We start from the raw sequence: 26,034 nt of genomic DNA, 5'->3' as shown, positions 1-26,034 counted from the left end.
GAATCATGAACTGCTCAGAGACAATTAATGCAGAGAAGCAGCAAAATTCGTCAAACATATAACTGGTTGTGACTTATTTACTTGGTCTTAAAAGACAACAACAAGGACCTGAGTCTCCTCCCTGTCAATAACCCCCTGCTCAGCCAATCAGGGTAGAGACTGAGGACAGGAGGCTGAGGGTTCTCACCAGAGAGCCCAAAGGATGTCCCAGGTCACTGGTGGGGATCACTGCCCAAGCACTATTTCAGCCTCACATTTTTGGGTGGACCTCCCACAATGGGAGCTGCAGAGCACTCCCCCACGACACACACGCACACACTGCCTGGTGTTGGGAAGGGAACAGGAGAAAGGACAAAAGAAGCAAGAGAAGAAGAGAAAGGAGGGAGGGATGGAGGAAACGGTGACAAACCCTAATGTCCACAGTGATTCTAAGGGACAAAATTCTAGGTGTGGAATAAAATTCTGCCTCCTTAAGCTCGTGTTTTCCACGCCTAGAATTCAACTGTCACTAGATGGATCAGACTGAATCGGTTTCAGACCTCCAGGAGGCTCTTACCTTCTATACTGGGATGTCTGTTTTCTAGTAAAATCAGTAAAAGGAAAGGAGAAAACTTGAAAGAGGTTCCTCCTCGTGCTCACGTACGTGTACCCTAATACTCTCTCAGTCCTCAAAGAGAGACCTCGAGAAGAAGACTTGCTGAAGCAAAACCACAGGGGTCTCTGAGGTTTCCCTGGCCCCTTGCCCCTGTCCTGCCTGGCTGATGTCAGAATCTCTCTGTGAGGTCACCACCTCCCTACCACCTTTGACCAATAGTCTGAGGTCCTGCAAAAGGCCTTTGTGATGTCACTGCCACACCTCTCCCTTGCTGTGCTAATGTCCTGCTGCTGTCCAGGCACTTTGGAGGTTTGAGCTACACCCTGTGGATCACCCCACTCAATGAGTGTTCATTTTAGAAATCAAGCCAGTTAGACAGTAAAACATCAGACGCTGCTCCCAATGCTACACTCAGTTTTTCACAAATTAGTAGACTTTATGGCCGAAGACAGGGGAGTGGGAGGAGCGGAGGCTAATGTGGTTACTCCTATAACCGGACATTTAGTTTCCAGTCAGCACTGTTAACCGGACACTCAGGTCCCGTTTTCTACTGCAGTTTCCAGTCTAAAACTGGATACCTGGCAACAGGGCTGCCAGAAAAGCCTGAGGGGGGGAGAGGGGCAAGCAATCATTTTTAAAAGTAAGAGGGCTAAGCCTTAAGGGGGGGGGCAAGTGGTGGGTGGGCTAGGGAGTGGAGAGGAGCTAGTGGGCAGGGCCATGTCTGCTGTACTGCCCAGATAGGTTGGAGACTGTGGGGATCAGCTGACACAGTATCCAGGGCCGGTGCAAGGATATTTTGCACCCTAGGCGAAACTTCCACCTTGCGCCTCCCCCAACCCCCCCGAGCATCGCTTATTATACATTTTCAAAAATGAATACAGTGGAGTCACATTTTACACGGGGGGTTAGGTTCTAAGGTCAGCACGTAAGAAGAAAATTGCATATAGTGAAAATTACCATAAAGTACAGTATACACAGTATACAGTAGAATGGGGTCCTCAACCTACGGCATGCGTATTAATGGCAGGCTGCAGGTCCCGGCCACAGCTGAGCCTGCTGCCGGCCTGGGGTTCCGTTCACTGAGCTGCCAGCTGGGGTCCTAGCTGCCGGTCCCACTCAGGGCCGGCAGCGGGCTCAGCAGGGCCAGTGGTTGGGGACCTCAGCCCGCTGCCAGCCAGGGTCCCAGACGGCGGCTCCGCTCAGCCTCCTGCCAGCCTGGGTGAATGGAACCCCAGGCCAACAGGAGACTAAGCGGGGCCGGCAGCCAGGACCCCAAGTGGCAAGGGGTCGGCAGCTGGAACCCCAGAATGGCAGCGGGCCGAGCAGGGCAGGTATCTGGGACCTCGGCCCACTGCCAGCCGGGGTCCCAGCCGCCGGCTCCGCTCAGCCTCCTGCTGGCCTGGGTGAACGGAACAGGGGTCCTCAACCTACGGCACGCATGCTGAGCCTGGAACCCCAGACCGTTCACCCTGGCTGGCAGTAGGCTGAGCGGAGCCGGCTGGGACCCCAGCGGGCTGAGCGGGGCTGGTGGCTGGGACCCCGGCTGGCAGGAGCCAGCCCACTGCCGGCCCTGCTCAGAGCGCTGCTGGCTGAGTGAATGGAACCCCAGGACGGCAGCAGGCTCAGCATGCGTGCCGTAGGTTGAGGACCCCTGTTCTAGTGTATACTGCACTTTACGGTAATTTTCACTATGCACAATTTTCCTCTTACGTGGTGACTTTAGAACCTAACTCCCGCGTAAGATGTGACTCCACTGTAGTGTAAAAAAAAATTTGGGGTCACGGCTTTTTGGCACCCCAAATCTTGGTGCCCTAAGCAGCCGCCTAGTTCACCTAGTGGTTACACCAGCCCTGACAGTATCCCCAGCCCAGGTGACGTGACAGCCAGTGGTGGATTTAGAGTTAGTGGGCCCCCCCAGCCCTGTGCTCAGCTTCATTTTTGGGGCTCCTCCTTGAGACCCAGTCAAGAACATTCTCTCTTATCTCCCCCCGCCCCCATTTTTCATTCTTTTTTTCTTCATCCTCCTCCTATAAGTAATAGCAAGTAAATGAAAATAAAGTGAGGTACCTTGATTGTTCTTGTAGTCTAACTTATTTTTCCACAGACCACTTGAAAATCACAGAGGGTCTCAACGGTCCACTTAAAGATCTTTCCAAATATTGTAAAATAATGTTGGGGTGGGGGGTCTGGGCAGGAGCTAGGGCAAGGAAGGGGACTCAGGGTTGGGACAGGAGGTTGGAGTGTAGAGCACTTACCTGGGGCAGCTCCTGTTTGATTCTCAGGATGGGGGTGGGGATGTGGGGGGTTACAGGTCCCACGATATTAGGCTAAGACTTAGCATGACAGTTGCTCTGTTTCTTACAACTGAGAGGCCTATACTTAAATCCTTTAACCCTATTCCCATAGGGGAGATGGGGCTGTGGGCAGCTGGGCCCAACAGCTGAGCGCAGAAAGTGACTAGATATTCAGACAGCCTGAGCATTTCAGAGCAGGCCTGAAAAATGATTCACTTTCGCTCCTGTACACCTGTAATGAGGTCTATACCCCCACCCATAGTGAGCCGAGTTTTGTAGGGGGAGGGGTGCCTCTCTGGCCTGCAGACAAGCAGCCTGACCACGCCCCCACACAGCTGCCTCAACTGCCAATCATGGAGACAGGCACCCACAGCTGCAACCAATAGGGGGGAAACAAGGCCTGCTATAAAAGGAGAGAGCCCAGAGCTGGGAAAAGGATAGAATGGGGGTGTTTGTCTGACTGACTTCCTTCCTTCTAGGCTTAATTAGATGCCAGGGGCCAACCAAAGGAAGCCAATCAGGGGGTAGTAGAGACCCCTGAAAGACCACATCAAGGACTGGTGACATCACCATTATCATCTGACTCTACACAGACTGGCCTAGGGACTGTGGGGAGGGTCAGTGGGATGATTATCAGACAAACTCTTTGTCTGGGCTTATCCATCTATCTCCTTATCCTCTTCTCCCAGGTTCAGGCTGCAGAGGGAAAGGTTTGCCCAGTAGTTAAGGTGCTAAGTTAGCCTGCACAGATCCAGGTTCTGCTCTGTATGAAGTCAGGGAAGTCATTTATTTTGTCTGTGCCTGACTTTCCCCTCTTCTAAATGGGGGTAACAACCCTTCCACATTGCACAGCAGCAGAGACATTGTGTGGGGAGGAGGGGGACAAATGAACCTATGTGTCTTCCCCCCTGATTTGCTGCTTGGCTTATAGTGAGCATGCTCACACAGACTGAGCATGCTCAGTAACTTCAGCTGAAGGCAATGCCCTGACTCTGCCCCCCCACACTATTGGCAGGTCTGGGTCATCTCTGCACAGCTATATGGTGAGTCTAAGCACATGGAAGTTTGTGAGTTGCTCAGACAGTGCAGTGATGGGGCCAGGTAAGGACCTGCAATCGCTAGAAGTGCAGCTGTTTCCTGTACACATCAAATCACCAAAATGTCACATTGGGATTGTCACAAACTTTCCTGATTTCACACTGACTCCTTCACTAGCTGGTGTTTCTCTTAACACCCCAGCTCCTGGAATCCTGTGATTATGTGACCATCTCAGCTCTCACTTTAACAAAAGTAAGTTTCTTGCTCTCGGGCCTGAGTAGAAAAGGTTGAGAACGTGACCAGAGTAAATCCTGACGGCTTGCTCACAAACAAGCCGTCCAGAATATAATTTTTAGAAGAAAAACGCTCATGTTTTCTTCAGCAGCCTCCTGATTTTTGATTACATGGTGGTGGCAATAGTGCCTTGGCAGTGATCAGTTCATGTTTTCAGGCCTGGCTTCTCCAGCAAAGGCTCTAAGGACCTAAATATAAAACTGAGCATTGTAAGTGATTCCTTTAGCTCACCCCCAATCCAGGGGGGCTGTGCTCATTTGCTGCTTGGGCCCACAGCCCAGCTCCATGTGCATTCCCACACCTTGCCCCCTCTATTTCCCTATCCGTTAACTATGGTGTGTTAGATAAATGATGGCATGAAATTAGGGGGCTTTCCATGGAGGATAGGGATTTAAAGCCTGAGTTCTCAGTGGCACAATATTGCCAACCCCAAACTCTTGAAAATCATGAGTCAGGACCCCCAAAATGATGTGATTGCCTTTAGTGAGACTAAAAAATAAAAATAAACGTTGAGTTCTTTCGATTTGCCTTTTGGCTTATCAGGCTTTAGGATGATTCAGATCACATTTTAAGTTTTTTCTCTGCAACCAAAAAAACTAGAAACTTCCTTTGTTTAGGTGTCCCTAACTTCTCTTTGCCAGAAGCTGGGAATGGGCAACAAGGGATGGATCAGTCGATCACCTGTTCTGTTTATTCCCTCTGAAGCACCTGGCATTGGCCACTGTTGGAGGACAGGATACTGGGCTAGATGGACCATTGGTCTGACCCAGTCTGGCCATTCTTATGATCATGACATTCATTATAAAAACAGGAATGTTGGCAACACTTCTGACACTGCATCTCCTTTACACTGAGCCAGAGCTGCCTTAGCGTATGTTAGAATCAGGCCTTTGAAACATGGATTCCAGCTTCACCAAGTTTTTGGCCTGTGAATTGAATATCCCTAGACTTGGAAGGATTAGACTTTATCAGTTGATGTCAGTAAATGTTGATTTCACTGTACACACATAAACTGATGAAAAAATATTTCCATTGATAAGAACTGAAATGGACCAATAGGTAGAGTAAGAAAAATGCTGCTTGATAATTTACTAGAGTTTAATTTAAGGATATTTACTTAGCATGTTTTGACATGAAATGTTGACAACTTGTGTTTTAACAGTTACACTTTTTGAATCTGTCTACTGTCATAAGAATTAGTCTGACAAAAATATTGTCTGATTTCCCCCCCAATTTCCCACAATTGTGAACAATAATATTGATAAAAACTGAAAGTTTAAATAGATAAATATATAAACATTCTTACAAATATGAATCTTATCTGTCAAAATTACATAAATCAAATGAATTCTGCCAAGCCTAAATATGACTCCTTAGACACGCAGTTCTGTCAGCTCATCAGGACAAGGGGAAGCTGGTGTCCATGTGAATCCCCAGTGACCCCCCACACCAGCAGAGGGGGCTGATTGCAGGATCAGACTCTTATTGGGACATTTCTCACCAAAGCCTCCAGGGCTGGAACATTAGGGGTGATCTGTCTCCAGCTCAGCAAACAGCCCAAGTCAGTTCCAGGAAGGGAAACACCCAATTGCTGCTGCTGCAGGCGGGACATATTTCTGAGCTCAGGAAAGTGAGACTAACCCTGTTACACTGTCCAGAGGGAGCCATGGCCACAGACAACCCCGTGGAAAGTCTCCGGGAGGAAGCTACATGCCCCATCTGTCTGGAGTATTTTAAGGACCCGGTGATTATAGACTGTGGGCACAATTTCTGCCGAGCCTGCATCGCCCAGTGCTGGGAGGGATCGGATACAGCCGTCTCCTGCCCTCAGTGCAGAGAAACTGTGCAACAGGGAAACCTCAGGCCGAACAGGCAGCTGGCAAATGTTGTAGAAATAGCCAAACGGTTGAGTTTACAGGCAGCAAAGGGAGCAGGAGAGGAGAGGGTGTGTGGGGAACACCAGGAGACTCTGAAACTGTTCTGTGAAGAGGATCAAACTTCTGTCTGTGTGGTTTGCCATCTGTCCTGGGCTCACAGAGCTCACACGGTGGTTCCCATAAAGGAGGCTGCCCAGGAGTACAAGGTAGGGAATTGCTGGCAAGTTTAATGGGTAATAACTTTGGATTTGAATTACAGGCTGATTTCACTGAAATTTGCCTGTCACAGTTTTGATGCATCATTCAGCTCTGTAAAGCCTTCATTGTAGGGGAGATGCTATAACAAAATTAATGATCTGGCAGTGTGGTGACAGAATCAAATATCAAGTCTTAAAAGATATCTGATGTTGGAAACTTTTCTCTGAGATTCTGAATGCTTTTCAAACTCAGAGTCCACTGCTGAAATAAGGGGACTTTTTACACAATGGCCGGTGCTAACAATCAGTGAGGTTTAAATCACAAGAGCTGCAGGCCAGTCTATGTGAGTGTGTGACTTTGAGACTGGAGAACTGATCATTTAAATATCAACACTGTTAATTATTTTGTTCCCCTGTGAGACCAGAGAGGGAGAATTACAGCTCGGCACCATTTATTGCCAGTGACGCCTCCTTCCGGTGCCACAAGCGGGTGATGTTTGGGAGATGCCACCTCTTATTCCCCCCCAGTAAAGGAGGACCAGGCCCAGAGAGCCCATCAGAGTCCAGTGGTACAGTCTAGCTACATGAGGGGAGTCTGGCCCCAGGAGCCCCTTGGAGCCAATCAGCAACTCCATCCTGTTTTGAACATTGCACCATCTACTGTGAACAGATCATGGTGTCTCCTTTTGGTGACTCTAATGGGTGGAGCTTATTTTGTGGGTGGAGCTTCAAAGAATCCAGCCACCTTTGCCCTTCCCCCAGTCTGATTCCTGCTCATTTATGAAGCTGTTTTGCTGGATGCAAAGGCTGCTTTTCTGCCTCCTGTCTCTCACTAGCCCCTGCTGGCTCCTCCCTCACTGCTTCCCTGCAGCAGCACCGCAGGGGTGTCACCGAACAGCTCCCCAGGAGCTCTCAGCAGCAGCCTGGGCCCTTGGGCAGAGAGGAGGAGAGAACTCCAGGGCTCAGAGAAAAGAGTGAAATGGGAAAATTTCTGGAAGGGGCTCTGGGGGGCTGCCATGAGTGTGGGGCTGATGGTGATGCACAGAGTGGGGCTGATGGGGCAGGAGCACTTTGCTGTGATGTGTGAAGGAATCACACACTGTCAAAGGGGAAGAGAGCCCTGGGTTATTACAGCTCTGAGCAGTTATAATTATGGGTGGCACATTCCCCCAGACCGAGTGTGTCCCTGTTCCTCACTGACCTCCAGCCACCTCACAGCTTCACCCTGTACAGTTCATGGGACTGCGCTGGCTCCGGTGCTCAGCTGATGCCTGAGGGAGGCCACATGGGAGCCTGGACAGATGAGAGCACAGTGGGGTCTTGTTCCTGGCCTGGGTCTGGGCACAGTGCAGCGAGGTGCTGTCCCAACCTCTTCACTCTCACTGGCAGGAGGGATTGTTCAGAACCTTCCCAGCTATTTCCCCTCTGGCCTGTGCTCAGGGATGGGAAACTTTAGCTCAAACACAGGCTCTGAGAAGTCTGAAGTGTCTGCAGGAAGCAGAGCCCCTGCTCTGAGACTGGCGTCTCTGCTCCCATGAGGCCTTTGGGGCCGGCAGAGCCGAGTCTGCTGCTCGCTTCCAGGGTATTTACTGCTGGAGTACGAAATGCCAATATGTACAGTACTGTCCACCCATCGGACAGGCAGACTAATGACTGTTTATCGCACATGATGCCCCTGCAGGTGAAACTCCAGGGAGCCCTGGGCCCTCTGAGGAAGGAGCTGGAAGAGGCCCTGGCTCTGATGTCTGAAGAGGAGGAGAAAACCACAGAGTGGCAGGTGGGTGTCCGGGTTTATTCCTCCCTGAGCCCTTCCCCCTGCAGCTCCCAGGAATGACGGGGCCGTAAAGCTCCAGGATGAGGTTATGAACCTGCTCTGGTTGTTTGCTCCCTTGCACAGGCTTGGTGCCGGCCATGGGCAGCGCATGCCTCCGGCATTCGGGTAGGTTGGGCATGAGTGCTGGAACCTCCCCGGTGCCTTGATCATCTCCCTGCCCACTGCTTCACCCCCATTTCTCCTGCTCTCGCCGAGGCCCTGCCCACGCTCCCCTCCTGCTCTGCCCCATGCCCTGCTCCCACTCAGCCCCCTCCCCAGAGGCTCCCCGCTCACTGTTGCAGCTCCCCCACCCCCTCCCCCAAGGCCCGTCGCCTGCTGCTTGCTCCTTATTGCCCCCTCCTGTCTAACTGCATCTTTCCAAAGCACCCTAGACAACCCCGCTATGGAACTGGCCATATTAACTCTGAACTAAACCACACCCTTTATGCTACGTTTCCCAAATAAGTAACTATCCTTACAAACCTGATACTGATCTAATATCCCCTGCTTCACGGACATAGGTCCAGTCTGTGTAACTCAACATCTGGCTCACGTTTTCTCTGTGCCTTTCCTATTTTTCTATCTCCAGAGGAAAGTGAAGAACAGGAGAGAGATGATTACAGGTGAATTTAACAGACTGCACACACTGCTGAGAGAGGAGGAGCAGCTGCTTCTGCAGAGCCTGGAGAAGGAGGAGAGGGCGACTCTGCAGAGACTACAGGAAAATATAACCAAACTCTCCCAGCAAAGCTCCTCTCTGCAGCAGCTGATCACAGAGATCGAGGAGAAGTGTCAGCAACCAGTTGTCGAGCTGCTAAAGGTGAGACGGCATCAAAATTCTCCCCCCATCCAGAATTATAACTCAGATCCCTGGGTCTGAATCCCAACAATGAGAGTAAATGTGTCTGTGGTTTCCTGACAAACAGAACATCCGGCTAAGGGCTCCATCAGTTCCAAAATATCTCAGTTCATGTCCGAGGGGAATTCTCCTCCTGGAGACCCAGTGAGGCCATGGGCGATTAAATGGATGATAACAAAAATGATACTGAGCTAAACCCATCCCTGCTCTGACCCCAGTACATTGGACCCAACCCAGGCAATAAAAACAGATACTGATGGGCTGGGTCCCTGGAAGGGAGAATCCTTTAGCTAAATTCCTGTCTCACCTACATACATGAAACAAGTGTTAATGCAAAATGGTGTGTGAGATTTTACCACAAAACAGTGAAGCCTGGGAGGGTTGATCTATTTTCTAGATGAAAGGTTGATGCCCAGAGTGAGACTCACTCAGTTTTATGCACATTGTGTTAATACAGAACATTGATTCTCTTTTTCCTTTCAGGATGTGAAAAGCACATTGAGCAGGTGTGTTTCCCACTTTCATTGCTCTTATATTCCTGGTGGTGGTTCTGGGATGTGTGTACAGAGCAGCTGAGTGATGATGGGACGTTTTCTTCATAGGAGTGAGAATGTGAAACTCCAGGAACCAGAAGCTGTTTCTACTGACCTGAAGGACGTGTATAAAATTTCCCTTGACATGAATGAAGTGTTGAAAAGATTCATAGGTGAGTGGAAGCTATTGGGATATTCAGCTGTATTGTGCCTGGGACCCCAGGACACGCATGCACCCAGTTGACCAGCTTGGAGCTGTGTGATAGCTGGAGGCTGATGCGCTGAGTGCTGGGCAGTTTGCCTGCTACTTACAGCCACCTGCTGGTACTTGCCCAGGTATCTGACCAGGCCCCATCACTCTGACATCCTGACCCCTCCATGGCTGAGTTAATGGGTGTCACTGACCCAGGTGCTGTGAGGCCTGGACTGGGCCCATCGTGCTGGGTGCTGCACAGACTGGTAACAGATGACATGTCTGTGCCTCTTTCCTGGGGCATGTGAGGGCTGCATGGTGTGACCACCGCTCAGCACTGCCTCAGCCCCCATTAGCCAAGGCTGGCCGAACTTTCTGAGCTGGAGGAGGGGCTGGTCTGGCTGCTTCAGTGTGACCTGGGCCGTGTGTTACTGGGTAGCAAGCTGAATCCTACGGGCCCCTCGTCTGCTCTGAGTGCAGCCCAGTGTGAGGTTGGGTCAGTGGTTTGCTGCTCAGTGAGTGAGACTTACTCATGAGAGTGTGACCCTGTCACAGTGTTTGAGCATTGTTGCCAGCTTTGCCCGTTACTTTGGGGTACACTCATTTATTAGGGTCACTCTTCTGGGGGCAGGGGGTTCTGTACTTCTATCAATGTGCTGCTTGTGTCACTTGTGTTCGCATACAGAGCTCTACTTCTCCCTTCTACAAGTCCCCTCCCAATGGAGCTATCGTGCAGGACCTAGGTTCCCCAGGGCTCAGTTCTTCCAGCCCCAGAATCAGATGAACACACAGACATACGCATTACCAGAGCATGTGTGAGAGGACCGGGTTAATCAGCACTCCCAATCTGACCCCTTATATGTCCCTGCACTCAGTAGGCTGGGTCGAGCAGCATTTCCAAGCTGTCACCGTCATATGCCATGGGCACCGCACTGGAATAGAGTAACCCTGAGCAGGCTGGGTTGAGCAGCACTTTCAGTCTGCCACACTCATATGTCCCAGGTTCAGCACGTGCCTACCCCCACTTTCACGTTACAATCGTTCTGGTAGTAACCCACTTGATGAGCAAACCCCACAGGATTTTTGAGCGCTGCAGGGATCTTTTAGCTTAGGTACGAGGAACGTGCTACAGAGCAAATGAGGAAACCAAAAAACATCCATGGGGGAGGGGGAGGGGGAAGGGGGAGAGAGAGAGAAGCAACCAGCTTAATCATGAAAGTTATTTATTTCCAGGTAATAACCATAGGGGAGCCAAACAAACAGTTATAATATTAAATCTAACTTAAACTTGATTATAAAAGTCAGGTTTACAAAACTAGAACTGATCACACCAGTCAGGGTCAGAAGGCAAGGGGCGGCTCCAGGCACCAGTGCAGCAAGCGCATGCCTGGGGCGGCAAGCCGTGGGGCGAGGCCTGCCAGTCGCCGTGAGGGTGGCAGTCAGGCAGCCTTCGGTGGCATGCCTGTGGGAGGTCCGCCAGTCCCACGGCTTCGGCGGCAATTTGGCAGCAGGCACTCCGAAGGCGCGGGACTGGCAGACCACCCGTAGAAACGCCACCGAATCCGCGGGACCAGCGGACCACCCTCAGGCATGCCGAAGGCCGCCTGACTGCCATGCTTGGAGCGGCAGAAAACATAGAGCCACCCCTGCAGAAGGCTATACCTAGAGAGAGAGAGAGAGAGAGAGAGAGAGTGTGTGTGTGTGTTCTCACTACTCCGTGACCGTTGAATCGATCGGGGGGGTCCCAGGTGATGGTGGTAGCTGAGGGTCCGGAGTGCTGGAGACTGGCAGAGCCCCCAGCACAATCAGTCAGGAGAAGATGAAGTCCCAGTGGAACTGATGCAGATTTTGGATCAGGCATCAGAACACTTACTTGAGTATGGATAGGGGTTTTTGTAGGGAAACAATAATGGTTTGGGGAAGAGAACCCTAGATTTGTTTATGGGTAAACTGATGGCTCAAGGGAGTATACTAAAGGTGTTTTGTTCAGGCTAGACAATGGGAGTTGGCTATGTGCAGTGTTCCTTCAAGGGAGCTCACAATGCAATTAGGGAGCTTCACTATTTTGGATACCAATAAAGGAATTATTACTAGAATTGGTCTGATAACCACTGAGCTGGGTGTGTGCATGCATAGGTTCACTAACATCTGGAGCAGAGATCCCCCATGATGCATTGCTTCCCTGCTTTTCTGGTCCCAGAGTTCCCTGTGGTTCTTGCCTTGGAATCTGTTTTCCAGTCTGTATGCTAATGGAGATGCCTCCTTGTCCCATCTTTGATGCAAATGAGGCTAGGGGAGTTTCCTTAATCCTGTCGCTTATCCCAGGGATTTAGGTATGTCCCCAATGACTTTTCATTGCTTTTTGTAAGTCTTTCTTCTGATCGGTTTTGTTTCAAGCAGAGGCTGGGGGCGGGGGTCTTTTGTGAGTCAGACAGGCTGGGTACTGCACCCTGGTTGCCCAAGAACACAGAGCTGCTAGGTAACAATTGGAAAACCAAATCTACTATAATCCATTTTTCCATGTTTCTGGTTTTCACCAAAATCAACAGGGTTCTGCACGGGAGTGGGATGAGCGTAGGGTGACCAGATGTCCCAATTTTATAGGGACAGTCCCGATTTTGGGGGCTTTTTCTTATATAGGCACCTATTACCCCCCACCACCTGTCCTGATTTTTCACACTTATTATCTGGTCACCCTAGATCAGTGGTGGGGGGAGGAGTTTGGAAGGACTGGGGACCAGTGACCTGGCTAGGGCGATGGCTGGATGGGGATGAGGGGCACCCTGACCCTAGACCCTAATCCTAACCCTGAGGTCACTGCCTCACCCAGTATCCTGAGATTTTAGTGCATATCAGGCTTTTATAGTTTTCCATTTTTCACCAAAATCCAGAAGTTTCTGCCCACTGATGCCTAAAACATACTCTGAAATGGAGTTGATGAAATGTGGTTGTGAAAACTTATCACATTGCAGACAGACAGACAGACAGATAGAAACGCCATTGAGTTAGGTGTGGGGCCTCACTTCCCTCAGCCAAAAATAATAGTTGATTTTCATAAAAGCTTTAACCTCAAAGTAGTTGTTTTATTTGGGGATAATTAACTAAACAGGCCTTTAGTGTATGTTCACTAGGGCCCCAATTCAGCAGGGTAGTTAAGCACATGTTGCACTTTAAGCCCACGAGTCAGTACATCCCTATTCAGTGTGTGCTTAAGTGTTTCACTGAATCGGGCTCTAAAACAGAAGCGGTAGCTGCTTCACAAGGAGCAAGAAACCCCCTAGTGGCTGATGACAGACTAACCTGCCCCCAGGGAAAGTTTCCTCCTGACCCCCATCAGTTAGCAATTGGCTTGTGCCCTGAAGCAGGAGGGGGTTTCTCTGCCCTCTAGAATGCTTGCATTTTTTGAGAACTGTGATAAGTCTGGAGATTCACATTCCCATATCACTGCCTGGGGCTTTTTGAATCCTTTGTCCATTTGGGTTTTTTTCTTTGCTTGTCTGTTTTGTTTTAACCCTACCCAGTATAAATTTGTATGTTCTCATTGTCAATCTAAATATCTTTTGTTTTACTCCTGCTAAACTCATGGTCTCAATGCTATCTTGTGACAAGTTGTTCCACAGACTAATTATGCATGCTATAAAACAGTATTTCATAGAATCATACAATCCTAGGACTGGAAGGGACCTTGAGAGGTCATTTCCTCTTACAGTTTGAAATTTGCTGCTTTTCAGTTTTCCAGGACAATAATTTACACCTCACCCCATGATGACTTATTTTCCTTAATAACCTTTTGTGAGGAACTTTGTTAAAGGCTCTTTGAAAGTCCACATCAGTTATGCCAATGGGTTCTCCTTTGTGCATGATTTTACTGACCTACTTAAAGCAATTTAATAGATTAGTGGGACACAGGTTTCCTTTCCAGCTCTGCTAGTCAGACCTTATCCTATCATTCTCATAGAGCTGTTTTAGAATTCTCTTTTAGTTTCAACTAGTTTAGCAGGCACTGACGTAAGGCTCACTGGGCTGCAGTTCTCAGGATTACTCCTACCAAAATTTTAAAGTTGGCTACAACATTCCAAACCCTCCGATTCTCCAGAAGTGTAGCTGATTTTAATGAGAGATGCATATTATTGTTAGCAGTTCGATATCGTCTGATGTCATTTGAGAGCTCCTGGGATTTGCCATCTTGCAGGGATCTAAGCTCTCTTGGTGGCTGTTGGCTGTTTAGTTTGTCAGTTTGTTCCAATAGCTCCTCTTCACTCCTCGATCCCTGATCTTTATTTCCTGAACAGAGCAGCTCCAGGGCAGGTCTCTCCCCAGCAACCTTTCTGGTGGAAACTGATGCAAAGAAACCAGTCAGTCTCTCAGCATTGTCCTTACCCTCCCCAATTGCTCCCTTTCCCTGCTACTGATCCAGGGGACCCATCGATTCTCTCACAGGCTTCCTGATTCTGATGGACTGAAATAATTCCCTGGTATGTTTTATATCTCTGGCTGTTCACTCTTCTAATTCCATTTAGCCTCCTAATTCCCATCATGCACTTCACCCGATGTACTGCATGCTCCTTTCTGCTGGCTTCTCAGGGTTAATATTTTCCATTTGCAGAGGGATCCCTGTTTGGCTCTAACAACCTCCTGCACCTGGCCAGGTGGGGTTACTGTATTTCTCCCCTTACTGATTCCTTTGTTGCTCAGGGGGTGCAGGTGTCTGGCTGCTGATGTAGCTTCCAGGCTGAGTCTAAGGATTGTAACTTCCCTGCTTTAAGGTCTTTTTGACTCTCTTCTCCTCTGCAAGATAATGTGATATTGACTCATTTCTCTTTATTTTATTTTCAGACAAACTCCAGGCTGAGCTCAGTAAGTTCCATTCCCCCCTGTATCACCCTGTGTGACATTGTCTCCTGCTCAGGGTGTCGGTGTTCAGGGGCGTTCTCACTCCTCTGTCTGTGTTTGGTTGCAGGGTGGAGATGCGCCCAGCTCTACGCAGGTACTGTACATACCACTGATGTTTTATCCATGGTGAGGCTCCACCTCCCCCTGGGAGCTCTCTGCTCCTTTCCCTGCACAGAGCATTTTCCTATGACATTCAATAGGCTAGAAACAGCAATGTCACTGGGGTGGATGGAAAGGGGCAGACAAAACCCAGGTTTATTGCAGAGCAGGGACCTGCCCCCTTTGGGAAAGGGCTGATTAGTGATGAAATGCTGCCCCCTGGTGTCACCTTTCCCAGGTGGTACCTGGGATCTGCAGGATGGACATTCTTAACTGGCCATAATTGAACTGAACTGCCAAGCTCTCTCTTCCCAGCAGCAGGATCAGATCAGGCTTTAGCCACAATTTCCTTCTAATGTAACATGCCCAGACAGGAGCTGTTCAGTGTCCCCGTGGAATTGGGGTGAGGAAGGCCCTGACCCCACTGCAAGAGCAGACACATTTTTATAACCAGCTTGTGACATTCCCTTGACCCAGTTACAACAAACTGTGCCCAGCCCACGCGGCAGCTTTTCTGCCTCACAGCCGTAGCTGAGCTGTGTCTGTGTGTTTGTACCCAGCATCCAGCCCAACCATGTGTGCACTGGTGCATGCAGGGAGACTCTGGGCAGCTCCAGCAGGGATCAGAGAGCCCAGGGGCCATGCACACACATTGCAGCACCACTGGCCAAGGGGTCCATGCACTCCGGGGTATCCTACCTCCCAGAGCAGTTACACAAACACCACTGGGGGTCCTGTTAGGGTCACCACCTCTGAGGTGCAAAAAAAACAGGAAATCTTCCTGTTCCACACCTGTCTCCTCACCCCAGGCACTCTCTCCCCATCCCACCCCCAGGCACTGTGTCCCATCCCACCCCTGGGAGAGGGCACCAGCCCCCATGGGCTCCTGTTCCTGGAGCTGTGCCAGGCACAAACCTCACCAAGCAGGACATGGTGCCAGATCTACTCCTCTCCCACCCCCTGGTAGTGACCCCCCACAGCCGGTACTTGTGCGGTGTACATGGGCCCTACTGGTCCTGAGCTCCCCATCTCACTTGGGGCTAATAATGTCCTGGCAGACTCACGATTTCCCAGGAGAGTGACCTGAACAAAGGGATGATCCTGGGAAACCTGGACAGGTGGCATCCCAGGTCCTGTCCACACAGCACAGTAACACCCAACTGAGCTGGGTACAGACAACCAGACACGTGCCAACCCAGGCCCCTGGCAGGGACGCTGAGCTGCCAGGGTCACTAAGTGTTAACTCTGCCACGTGTCACACACCACGCTTAGACCCCCCAGGGCCCTTGGCCCAGCCCCTGAACAGACCTAGACTCATGGCAATGCAGGGCTGGAAGGGACCTCGAGAGGTCACCTAATCCAGCCCCCCGTGCTGGGGCAGGGCCTAGACCATCCCTGGCAGGGGTTTGTCCTGTTCTTACAAACCCCCAATGACGGGGATCCCACAGCCTCCCTAGGCGCCTGGTCCAGAGCTTCACTGCCCTGAGAGTTAGAAAGTGTTTCCTCATCTCCAGCCTCAGTCTCCCTTGCTGTAGATTGCGCCCATTGCTCCTTGGGCAGGCCCTCGCCCTGCCCGCTGGAGGTACTGGGGGTGTCACCAAGTGTGAGCATCGCTGGTATCACACTGCATGGGGAAGAGGAACCAGCTGGCTCAAGGGGACAGTGATGGGAGTTGGGGCCTTTCACTCCCCAGTCACTGACCTCAGCCCAGGCTCGGAGTCTGGTTACCAGCGCACAGGAGCTCACATCATAACTCTCGTTAACAGCACCCTTACCAGCCACCTCCACAGGGAGGGCAAGGCCTGAACGAGTCGCAGGGACTGTTCCTCCTCAGGGAGAGGCTCCACCAGGTGTCAGGGCTGAGCCATGTTGGCAGGACAGTGCAGGGCTCCCATGGCTACTGTGATGTCCGCGTACCCTCGATACACAGAGCTCCAGCAGGAGGGGTGTAAAACCCCACTCGTACCCCCAGCACTGAACTCACTGACACTGCCCCAAAGGGTTGTGGGGGTGAGTAAAGGGCACTGGAAGAGGGAGGCCAGGGGGGCATGGCCCCATCTCTTTTACTAATAGGAGGGCTAGGCTTCCCACTTTTTACTGGATGTAAGGGCGAGCAATGGGGGGGAGGGGGCAGAGAGGAGCGACCAGGGGGTCAGGGTCTTGGGGGGGGGAAGAGGCAGTGTGAAGGCCGGGGCTCGGGGAGAAGGGGCGATGTGAGGATGGGGGTTTGGGGAGAAGGGGCAGTGCAGGGGCAGGAGCTCGGGGAGAAGGGCTGGCACGACTGGGTGACGCTCTACTTTTACGGAGCTTCCATCACTCCTGGGGAGAGTACCATCCTGGATCCTGATCCACGGGCACATCTGTGTATTTGCCGGGTGCACAGAGCTTTCTGGGTGGAGACACTTTCACGCTCACCCAGGAACCTGTGCTGGGAGGCCCCACTGCCCAGGAGGCCGAGGCTCTCACTCCCCTGCCCTGGGGGTGAAGGGAGAGGCCCTGGGGCTGCTGTTCCCCGTCCCAGGAAGGGGGTGAAGGGGATGTGGACACAGACAATGTCCCTGCGTGCGCTGTGTGGGGCAGACCTGGCTCCACTCTGGGCTTCAGAGCCTGAGCTCCAGCCAGAACCTGAACGTCTACGCGGCTATTTTTAATTCCAAAGAGGGAGCCCCGTAAGCCTGAATCTGTCCACCCTGTTCCAAGACTCGCTTCTGCAGGCTGTGTTGATGAACCCAAAGGGTCTCCAGAGTCTATGTGTGAAAGTTCCCAGCGTGTTTGACCCAGGGCTGGTTAATGAGAGTAAGGGGGGTGGGTGGCACAGGTGTTAAATGGAGACACTTGAGCCCCTGGGGCTCTGAGATGGTCTCTGTGAACATTATCCACCATGGGACAATCGCTCTGGGCAGAGAGTTCAGGCTAGAGCCGAGTCTCCATTTTCAGCCTGATTTGTGGGGGTGAGACCAGGGCCTCAGGGGGCATTTGTCTGCCAAGAGCAAATTTAACAGCAGCTCTGGAGTGTTTCATAGCTGATGTCCTGAACCTGCCCTGCCCAAACCTGTGCATTTCTGGGGGTGTTGACAGTCACTCACTGCAGGTCACTGAGATTTGGGCTCCTAAGTTGCTCAGACAGGTTTGCAGTGGAGCTGGGTGAAATGTTTTGGACAAATAGTTTGTTTGCTGCAAAATTATCTTTCGAGTCAACAGAAACTATTCACGTTTGCTGTCAAGTTTAAATGAACAGAAAAAGGTGCTGCTTCTTTCCTTCTAGCCTTTATCCCAGTGGCTGGGCCCTCACCTGGGAACCCCAGGTTCAATCCCCCTGGGTGATGTCATGAGGGCTCAAACCGCTGGGCTCCAGGTGTCTGATGACGTCCCCCTGTCTAAACACTGCCATGGGCACTGGGCCAGAGCGTGGGAGTGAGAATGACTCTGCAGCCAAGTGGGTCGGGCCCCCACCTGGGAGCCCAGAGTCCAGCTCCCCTGCTCCAGTGGCCCTGTAATTATTGATCCATAACCCCAGTGAGGGGAGGGGTTACGGCCCCTGGCACACCAGTGTCTCAGGCCATGTCTGCCAGGGTTTCCTTGCACCGATGTAGCTGCACTGGTGCAAACCCCTAGTACAGCCGTGCTGTGCGGGTGTGAACTGGGACTGGTCCCCGGTGCAGCTTCTCCCAGATGGAGGGGGCAGTAAGTGGGGGAAATGCCCCCTTCTCTCCCCACTGCCCTGGCCTCATTAGAAACATCCCATTAGTGCGCATTTATACCCCCTCAGAATCTTCCACTGTACTGCCCCCCCAGTGAGCGCAATCCAGACAACTGCCCCCGTGGGGGTGGGGCTGGGCTGGGCGAGGGGAGGGGCTGGCTGTGGGGTTTGCCTGGCTGGAAGGTGGGGCCCGCCAGCATGGAGAGTCCCAGCAGCTCCCCCTGGGGTAGGGCTGCACCCCCAGTGTGTGGGGACAGCACCAACCTGCTCTGAGCGAGAAACCAACCACACGTGACCCCAAAGCAAGAGAGATTCCCTGGGGCCTACCCCTCCCTCACTCCTCTCTGGCTCCTGCCCCTCCCTTACCTGGACCCTGGGTCTATTCTGACCCCTCACCCACATCCCTCCCTTTCTTCTCCCCCGATTTCTGCTCTCCTGGGCCCCTGCCCCTCTGCCCCACTTTGCCTCCCTGGCACATGCCCCTGCCCTCCACCCACCTCTGCCCCGCTGGAACTCACCCCTTCCTTCTCCCCCTGCCCTCCTGGCACCTGCCCCCTCCCCCAAACATCCTCTTCACCCTGGAGCCCACCCATCACTTCATACCCCTGCTATGTCCTGGTATCCACTTCTCCCCTTTCCCTTATCTGCTGCCATGTCTCCCACCCCTCCCCTCACCCCCCTCTGCCCCCTGATGGCCACCCCACCCCCCTCACCATCCTTTGCTGTCCTGGCTTCCGCCCTTCTTACTCCCCTCAGCCCTCCTAGCACCTGTCCCTCTCCCCACCCTCTCTGACCCCTGGCACCCACCCCTTCCCTCACCCCCCCGTGCCCACCCCTCCTCTAGCCCCACTCTGACCCCCTGACACCTTCCTCTCCCCAATCCCTTCTCCTAACACCTCCCTCTACCCACCTGCCCTGCCTCTCACCCCTCTCTGCCCCCTGATACTTGTTCCTCCCCTCCTCTGCCCTCCCTGTGAGCCCTTCTGCTCAACCCCCTTAATCCCACTGGACTTGCCAAGTATGAGCATCGCTGTTACTGCACTGAATGGCTGGTGTTGCTGGGCTGGCTCAGGGGGGCAGTGAGGGCAGCTGGGCAGGGCCGGCTCCAGGCACCGGCGTAGCAAGCTGGGGCGGCACATGGAAGGGGGCGGCACGTCCGGCTCTTCGGCGGCAATTCAGCGGCGGGTCCCTCACTCCCTCTCGGGGGGAAGGACCTGCCACCGAATTGCCGCCGAAGAAGTGGCGATGGTAGAGTCGCGGCGGAAGTGCCGCAGATCGCGATCGCGGCTTTTTTTTTGGCTGCTTGGGGCGGCAAAAACCCTGGAGCTGGCCCTGCAGCTGGGGCCTTTCACTCCCCAGTCACCGATCTCAGCCCAGGCTGAGAGTCCGGTTCCCAGCAGACAGGAGCTCACATCGTAACTCACATTAACGGCAGCCTCACCGGCCACCTTCGCAGGGAGGCCAAGGCCTGAATGGGCCACAGGGACGGTTCCTCCCCAGGGAGAGGTTCCAGCAGGTGTCAGGGCTGAGCCACGTTGGCAGGACAGTGGGGGGCTCACACGGCCGCTGTGACGTCCTCGTACCCTCGATACACAGAGTTCCAACAGCCGGGGTGTAAACCCCACTCGTAACCCCAGCACTGAACTCACTGACACTGCCCCAAGGGCCCTTCTCCTCCTGGGGTTGGAGGCTGAGTAAGGGGCACTGGAAGAGTGGGGCCAGAGGCCATGGCCAATCACTTTTACCAATGGGAGGGCTATTCCCTCCCACTTTTTACCAGCTGTAAGGGTGAGCGACGAGGGAGGAGGGGGCCGAGAGGAGCGACCAGAGGGTCAGGGTGTTGGGGGGAAGAGGTGGTGTGAGGGTGGGGGCTTGGGGAGAAGGGGCGGTGTGAGGGCAGGGGCTTGGGTCAGGGAGAACGGGCGGTGTGAGAGCGGGGGTTCAGGGAGAAGGGGTGGTGCGGGGGCAGGAGCTTGGGAAAAAGGGCCGGCATGAGAGGGTGGGGCCATTGTTTGGGCACCGGTGACCCCTCTGCTTTTAGAGAGGTTCCATCACTCCTGGGGAGAGGACCATCCCGGATCCTGATCCACGGGCACATCTGTGTATTTGCTGGGTGCACAGAGCTTTCTGGGTGGAGACACTTTCACGCTCACCCAGGAACCTGTGTTGGGAGGCCCCAATGCCCAGGAGGCCGAGGCTCTCACTCCCCTGCCCTGGGGGTGAAGGGAGAGGCCCTGGGGCTGCTGTTCCCCGTCCCAGGAAGGGGGTGAAGGGGACGTGGACACAGACAATGTCCCTGCGTGCGCTGGGAGGGGCAGACCCGGCTCCATCCTGGGCTTCAGAGCCTGAGCTCCTGCCTGAGCCTGAACGTCTACGCGGCTATTTTTAATTCCAAAGAGGGAGCCCCACAAGCCTGAATCTGTCCAACCCCGTTCCAAGACTCGCTTCTGCAGGCTGTGTAGAATAGGGTGACCAGACAGCAAGTGTGAAAAATCGGGGCGGGGGTGGGGGGTAATAGGAGCCTATACAAGAAAAAGACCCAAATATCGGGACTGTCCCTATAAAATCGGGCCATCTGGTCACCCTAGTGTAGAAGGACCCAAAGTGTCTCCAGAGTCTGGGTGTGAAAGTTGCCAGCGTGTCTGACCCAGGGCTGGTTAATGAGAGTGGGGGGGCGGCTGGCGCAGTCGTTAGATGGAGACGCCTGAGTCCCGGGCTCTGAGATGGTCTCTGTGACCATTATCTGCTCTGGGAGACGCCCAGGTGCAGCTGCAGAGGGTCTGTGCCACTTGCAGCATCCATAGGACAAATGGCTCTGGGCAGAGAGTTCCGGCTGGAGCCAAGTCTCCATTTTCAGCCTGATTTGTGGGGGTGAGATCAGGGCCTCAGGGGGCATTTGTCTGCAAAGGGCAAATTAAACAGCAGCTCTGGAGTGTCCTGAACCTGGCCTGCCTGTACCTGTGCGTTTCTGGGGATGTTGACAGTCACTCACTGCAAGTCACTGGGATTCGGGCTCCTAAGTTGCTCAGACAAGTTTGCAATGGAGCTGGGTGAAATGTTTTGGACAAATAGTTTATTTGCTGCAAAATTATATTTCGGGTCAACAGAAACTATTCACGAATCCACGTCGAGTTTGCTGTCGACTTTCAATTAAGAGAAAAAGGTGCTGCTGCTTCCCCTCTAGCCTTTAGCCCAGCGGCTGGGCCCTCAGCTGGGAGCCCCAGGTTCAATCCCCCCATGTGATGCCACGAGGGCTCAAACCGCTGGGATCCGAGTGACATCCCCCTGTGGCTAAACACTGCCATGGGCACTGGGCCAGAGCGTGGGAGTGAGAATGTCTCTGCAGCCCAGTGAGTCGGGCCCCAACCTGGGAGCCCAGAGTGCAGCTCCCCTGCTCCAGTGCCCCTGTAATTATTGATCCATAACCCCAGTGACGGGAGGGGTTACGGCCCCTGGCACAGCAGTGTCCCAGGCCATGTCTGCCGGGGTTTCCTTGCACCGATGTAGCTGCACCGGTGCAAACCCCTAGTGCAGATGCGCTGTGCAGGTGTGAACTGGGACTGGCCCCTGGTGCAGCTTCTCCCAGATGGAGGGGGCAGGAAGTGGGGAAATGCCCCCTCCCCACTGCCCTGGCCTCATTAGCATCAGCCTATTAGTGCCCATTTATACCCCCCCCCCCAGAATCTTCCACTGTAATGCCCCCCAAGTGAGGCCAACCCAGACGACTGCCCCGTGGGGGTGGGGCTTGGTCCGGTGAGGGGAGGGGCTGGCTGTGGTGTTTTCCTGGCTGGAAGGTGGTGCACATGGGGCCCGCCAGCAGGGAGAGTCCCAGCTGCTCCCCCTGGGGCAGGGCTGCACCCCCAGTGTGTGTGGGAACAGCACCGACCTGCTCTGAGCCAGAAACCAACCACACATGGCCCGAAAGCAACAGAGATTCCCAGGGGCCTGCCTCTCCCTCACCCCTCTCTGGCTCTTGCCCCTTCCTTCACCCCTGTGAGGGACCCTACATCTATTCTGACCCCTCACCGACATCCCTCCCTCTCTTCTCACTCCCTTTCTGCTCCCCTGGGCCCCTGCCCCTCTACTCCCACTTTGCCTCCTTGGCACGTGCCCCTGCCCTCCACCCATCTCTGCCCCGCTGGAACTCACCCATCCCTTCTCCCCCTGCCCTACTGGCACCTTCCCCTCTCCCCCAAACATCCTCTGCATCCTGGAGCCCACCCATCACTTCACACCCCTGCTATGTCCTGGCATCCACCTCTCCCCTTTCCCTCCTCTGTGCCGTGTCTCCCACCCCTCCCCTCACCCCCATCTGCTTCCCTGGTGCCTACCACTGCCATCACCCCCCCCCCAAACCCTCTGATGGCCACCCCATCCCTCACCCTCCTCTGCTGTCCTGGCTTTTGCCCTTCTTACTCCCCTCAGCCCTCCTGGCACCTGCCCCTCTCCCCACCCTCTCTGACCCCTGACACCCACCCCTTCCCTCACCCCCCTGTGCCCACCTTTCCTCTAGCCCCACTCTGACCCCCTGGCACCTGCCCTTCCCCTTACCCCCGCACCCTTCTGCTGCCTTCCCCTTTCTTCCCTCCCCCTGTCCCCCAACACCTGACACTCCCCTTGTCCCCTTCCTTCCTGTTGCCCACCCCCTCACCACCCTCTGCCCCACTGACCCCGCTCTCCTCTCGCCCCTCTGGCACCATCACCCATGCCACCTTCTCTTTATTTCTCACCCCCGCCCCTCCCCCCCTGGCTCCGTGACAACTGCGCCCCTCACCACCCCTCCAGTCCCCTGGTGCCAGCTCCTCCTCTGCCCCAAGTCCCAGCTCTACCCTTGCCCCATCTGCCTTCCTGGTGCCTGCTGTTTCCTTTGCCCCCTCTGCCTGCCTGGTGCAAGTCCCTTCCCTCACCCCCCTTTGGGACTCCTGGTCTCAGCCCTTCCCCTCACCTCAGCACTGCCCCACCCCTCACCTCTCCTTCTCCTAACCTCTGGGTCCCACCCCTCCCTTCATCTTCCCTCTGCCACCCTGGTGTCCACATTTCCCTTCACACCCCTCTGCCCCCCTAGGTCCCGCCTTCTCCACAGCCCTCTCTCTGCCCCCCTTCTGCTCACCTGCTCCTTCAACCCCCATTCTGCCACTCTGGCACCAGTGCCTGCCCATTTGCTGCCCCCCATGGTTCCACCTGCCCCACTCCTCATCATCTCACCCCCTGGCAGCTCACCCTCCCCTTGATTTCCCCTGCCCCATTGGAGCTCCCCCATTCCCTCACACCCCTCTGCCCCCTGGTGCCTGCCCCATCCCTTGCCCCCCACAGACTCCTGGGGTCTGTCCCCTTCTTCTCCCATGGAGCCCACCCCTCCCCTCTCCCCCTGCAACCCCCTGGAACCTGCCCCTCCATTCACCCCCCTCTGTCCTGCTGGTGCCCGTCCCTTCCCTTGTCCCCCCATTGCCCTTGTGCCCGCCCCTCCCCTATGTCCCTCCCTCCACCCCCTCTGCTCCTGTCACCTCCCCCTCCCCTTTCCTCTCCCAGCATCTACTTGTCCCCACCCCCGCCTCCAGTGACAGCTTCTCACCCTCCCCCCCCCCCCCGCTCCTCCTGCCCTTTCCCCTCATTGTCTCCTCAGAATTAGACGGGCCATGACTCCCCTCAGGCAACAAACCCCCCCCCCCCAGCGATTAACGGGGGCGCAGGTTAATTTCCCTTTGATCTCAGTGACCAGCCCCTGCCCCCCTGGCACTGACTCTGTGACTCTCTCCCCAGTGGACGTGACTCTGGATCCAGACACGGCAAATCCCTACCTCGTCCTGTCTGAGGATCGGAAACGTGTGAGACTCCGAGACACGTGCCAGGATCTGCCTGACAAGCCTGAGAGATTTGATAAATATGCCATTGTCCTGGGCACTGAGGGGTTCGTGGGCGGGAGGCGTTACTGGGAGGTGGAGGTGGGAGACAAGACAGGGTGGATTCTGGGGGTTTGTAGGGAATCTGTGGAAAGAAAGGGGGAGAGATTTCTCTCACCTGATAATGGGTACTGGGCCATGTGCCTGAGGGATGAGGGATACGATGCCCGCACCTCCCCACCGACCCCCCTCCCCGTGAGCGTCAGGCCCAGCCGGGTGGGGATTTTCCTGGACTATGAGGTGGGTGAGGTCTCGTTTTACAATGTGACTGACGGGTCCCATCTCTTCACTTTCACTGACACCTTCTCCGGGACGCTCCGCCCTTATTTCAATCCTGATCTCAACGCTGGGGGTACAAATGCGGCTCCCCTGATAATCTGCCCGGTCCCAGCTCAGGCCGGAGGGAATCTCTGTCCCTGACAGTGACCCCGCGGCACAGACTGTCCCCTCCCAGCGCTGCTGCTCTTCCCGCCCCCAGTGTTGGGGGCCAGTTACTGCAGCAACTGAAGTTTTTGTGCTGACCGGACGCTGCCAGTTTCCCTGTTAAACTGGAGCTTCCAGTCGAAAAACAGACACCTGGGAACCCCCAGCCCTCTCCTTTCCCTGTCCCCTGCCCCAGGGGTAGCAGATGGGGGTGGATGGGGTCATTTACCCCTGTCAGAATTTTCTACCCCTGTGAAAGCTCAATGTAAAATATGAAAGAAAAAAGGTTATTCTAATTTAGAAAATATTATTGTAACAAGGTGTAAATACAAGAACATTTTAATTTACATTTCAACAGTATTTCAAAAACAAGCATCTAAACGTGTTTTTAGAATTGGAATTATTTACATCTATTTTTTGATTCTTCCCTCAAGTCTATATTGAAGTTTTACTTGTCTAAATAAAGTCATCTGTATTTCAACTGTGGAATTTCAAGAAATCCAAAATATTTATCTTAACAAAATAAACCATTACATTGTCAGAGGAGGTTATTCGGTTATAATGTACATGTGTCGTAAACATCACAACTACACACATGTGCAGCTGCTCTCTCTCTCTCTCTCTCTCTCTCTCTCTCTCTCTCTCTCCCCCTCTCTTTATTGTCTTGACTGGTTCTCTCTGGAAGGCAGGGCACATACACCCACCTCCTGCACTACATCTTTGAAAATTAATATGTGAAAAAATGATAGAATTAATTAAGCAATATATTTAAGTGAACTCACCCAAGATTATATAATAGTTTTTGAAGTTCTGTCAGCATTAAGTCATTTGATTTTTAACTTTCTATCTACATATAATTGGTAATCAAGATATGACCCTTCCTTTCTTTTTCTCACATCAATTAACAAAACAGAGTCCCCACGGTGTCCTCTGTACAGTGTTACTTTGCACGCGTGGTGCTTGTGAAGTCATGATGGCAGGGGCAGGGTCAAACCAACGAGGGCGGGCCCATCCTGTTCCAGAAGTTCTGTAATGTCCAGTAATCTGGGGATGTGTCAGTGGCCACCCTACTTGTCTACACAGGGGGTTTAAACTGGATTAAGTTGAGTTAATTTGATTTAAAAATGTATGTGCACACATACCACAATCCTTCCCAGCACACTAATTCTGCATTCATGGTGAACTCTGGAGTCCTCTTGCAAATTGGATCCCCATGTTGTGAATAAAGTTCCATCCGTCTATTGTTTGAGTGCACACAATCCTGCTGCACACCACTTTGGCAGTCCTCCAATAGCTATCCCACACTGCTTTGCAGGGAACTATTAT

General features: G+C 53.3%; 1 protein-coding gene across 2 annotated transcripts in view; it reads left to right on the top strand.

Annotated features, from left to right (window-relative positions):
- LOC135887969 (E3 ubiquitin-protein ligase TRIM39-like) overlaps positions 1-26,034 on the top strand; it is a 429,124-nt gene that overhangs the window by 274,644 nt on the left and 128,446 nt on the right. The window contains exons 2-9 of one of the 2 annotated variants that reach the window (XM_065415774.1): positions 5,825-6,304; positions 7,977-8,072; positions 8,698-8,928; positions 9,451-9,473; positions 9,570-9,673; positions 14,530-14,550; positions 14,654-14,680; positions 24,146-25,243. In XM_065415774.1, the coding sequence (XP_065271846.1) occupies positions 5,888-6,304; positions 7,977-8,072; positions 8,698-8,928; positions 9,451-9,473; positions 9,570-9,673; positions 14,530-14,550; positions 14,654-14,680; positions 24,146-24,705 (1,479 nt within the window). In that variant the 5' untranslated portion in view covers positions 5,825-5,887 and the 3' untranslated portion in view covers positions 24,706-25,243. Of the gene's footprint in view, positions 1-5,824; positions 6,305-7,976; positions 8,073-8,697; positions 8,929-9,450; positions 9,474-9,569; positions 9,674-14,529; positions 14,551-14,653; positions 14,681-24,145 lie in introns of those variants that run through there. The other variant, XM_065415776.1, reaches the window with a different exon arrangement.

Source organism: Emys orbicularis, chromosome 13 (genome assembly GCF_028017835.1).
Source record: "Emys orbicularis isolate rEmyOrb1 chromosome 13, rEmyOrb1.hap1, whole genome shotgun sequence".
Lineage (NCBI taxonomy): Eukaryota > Metazoa > Chordata > Testudines > Emydidae > Emys > Emys orbicularis.
Note: the sequence above shows the minus strand (reverse complement) of the source record. Positions and strands in the feature narration are given on the sequence as shown.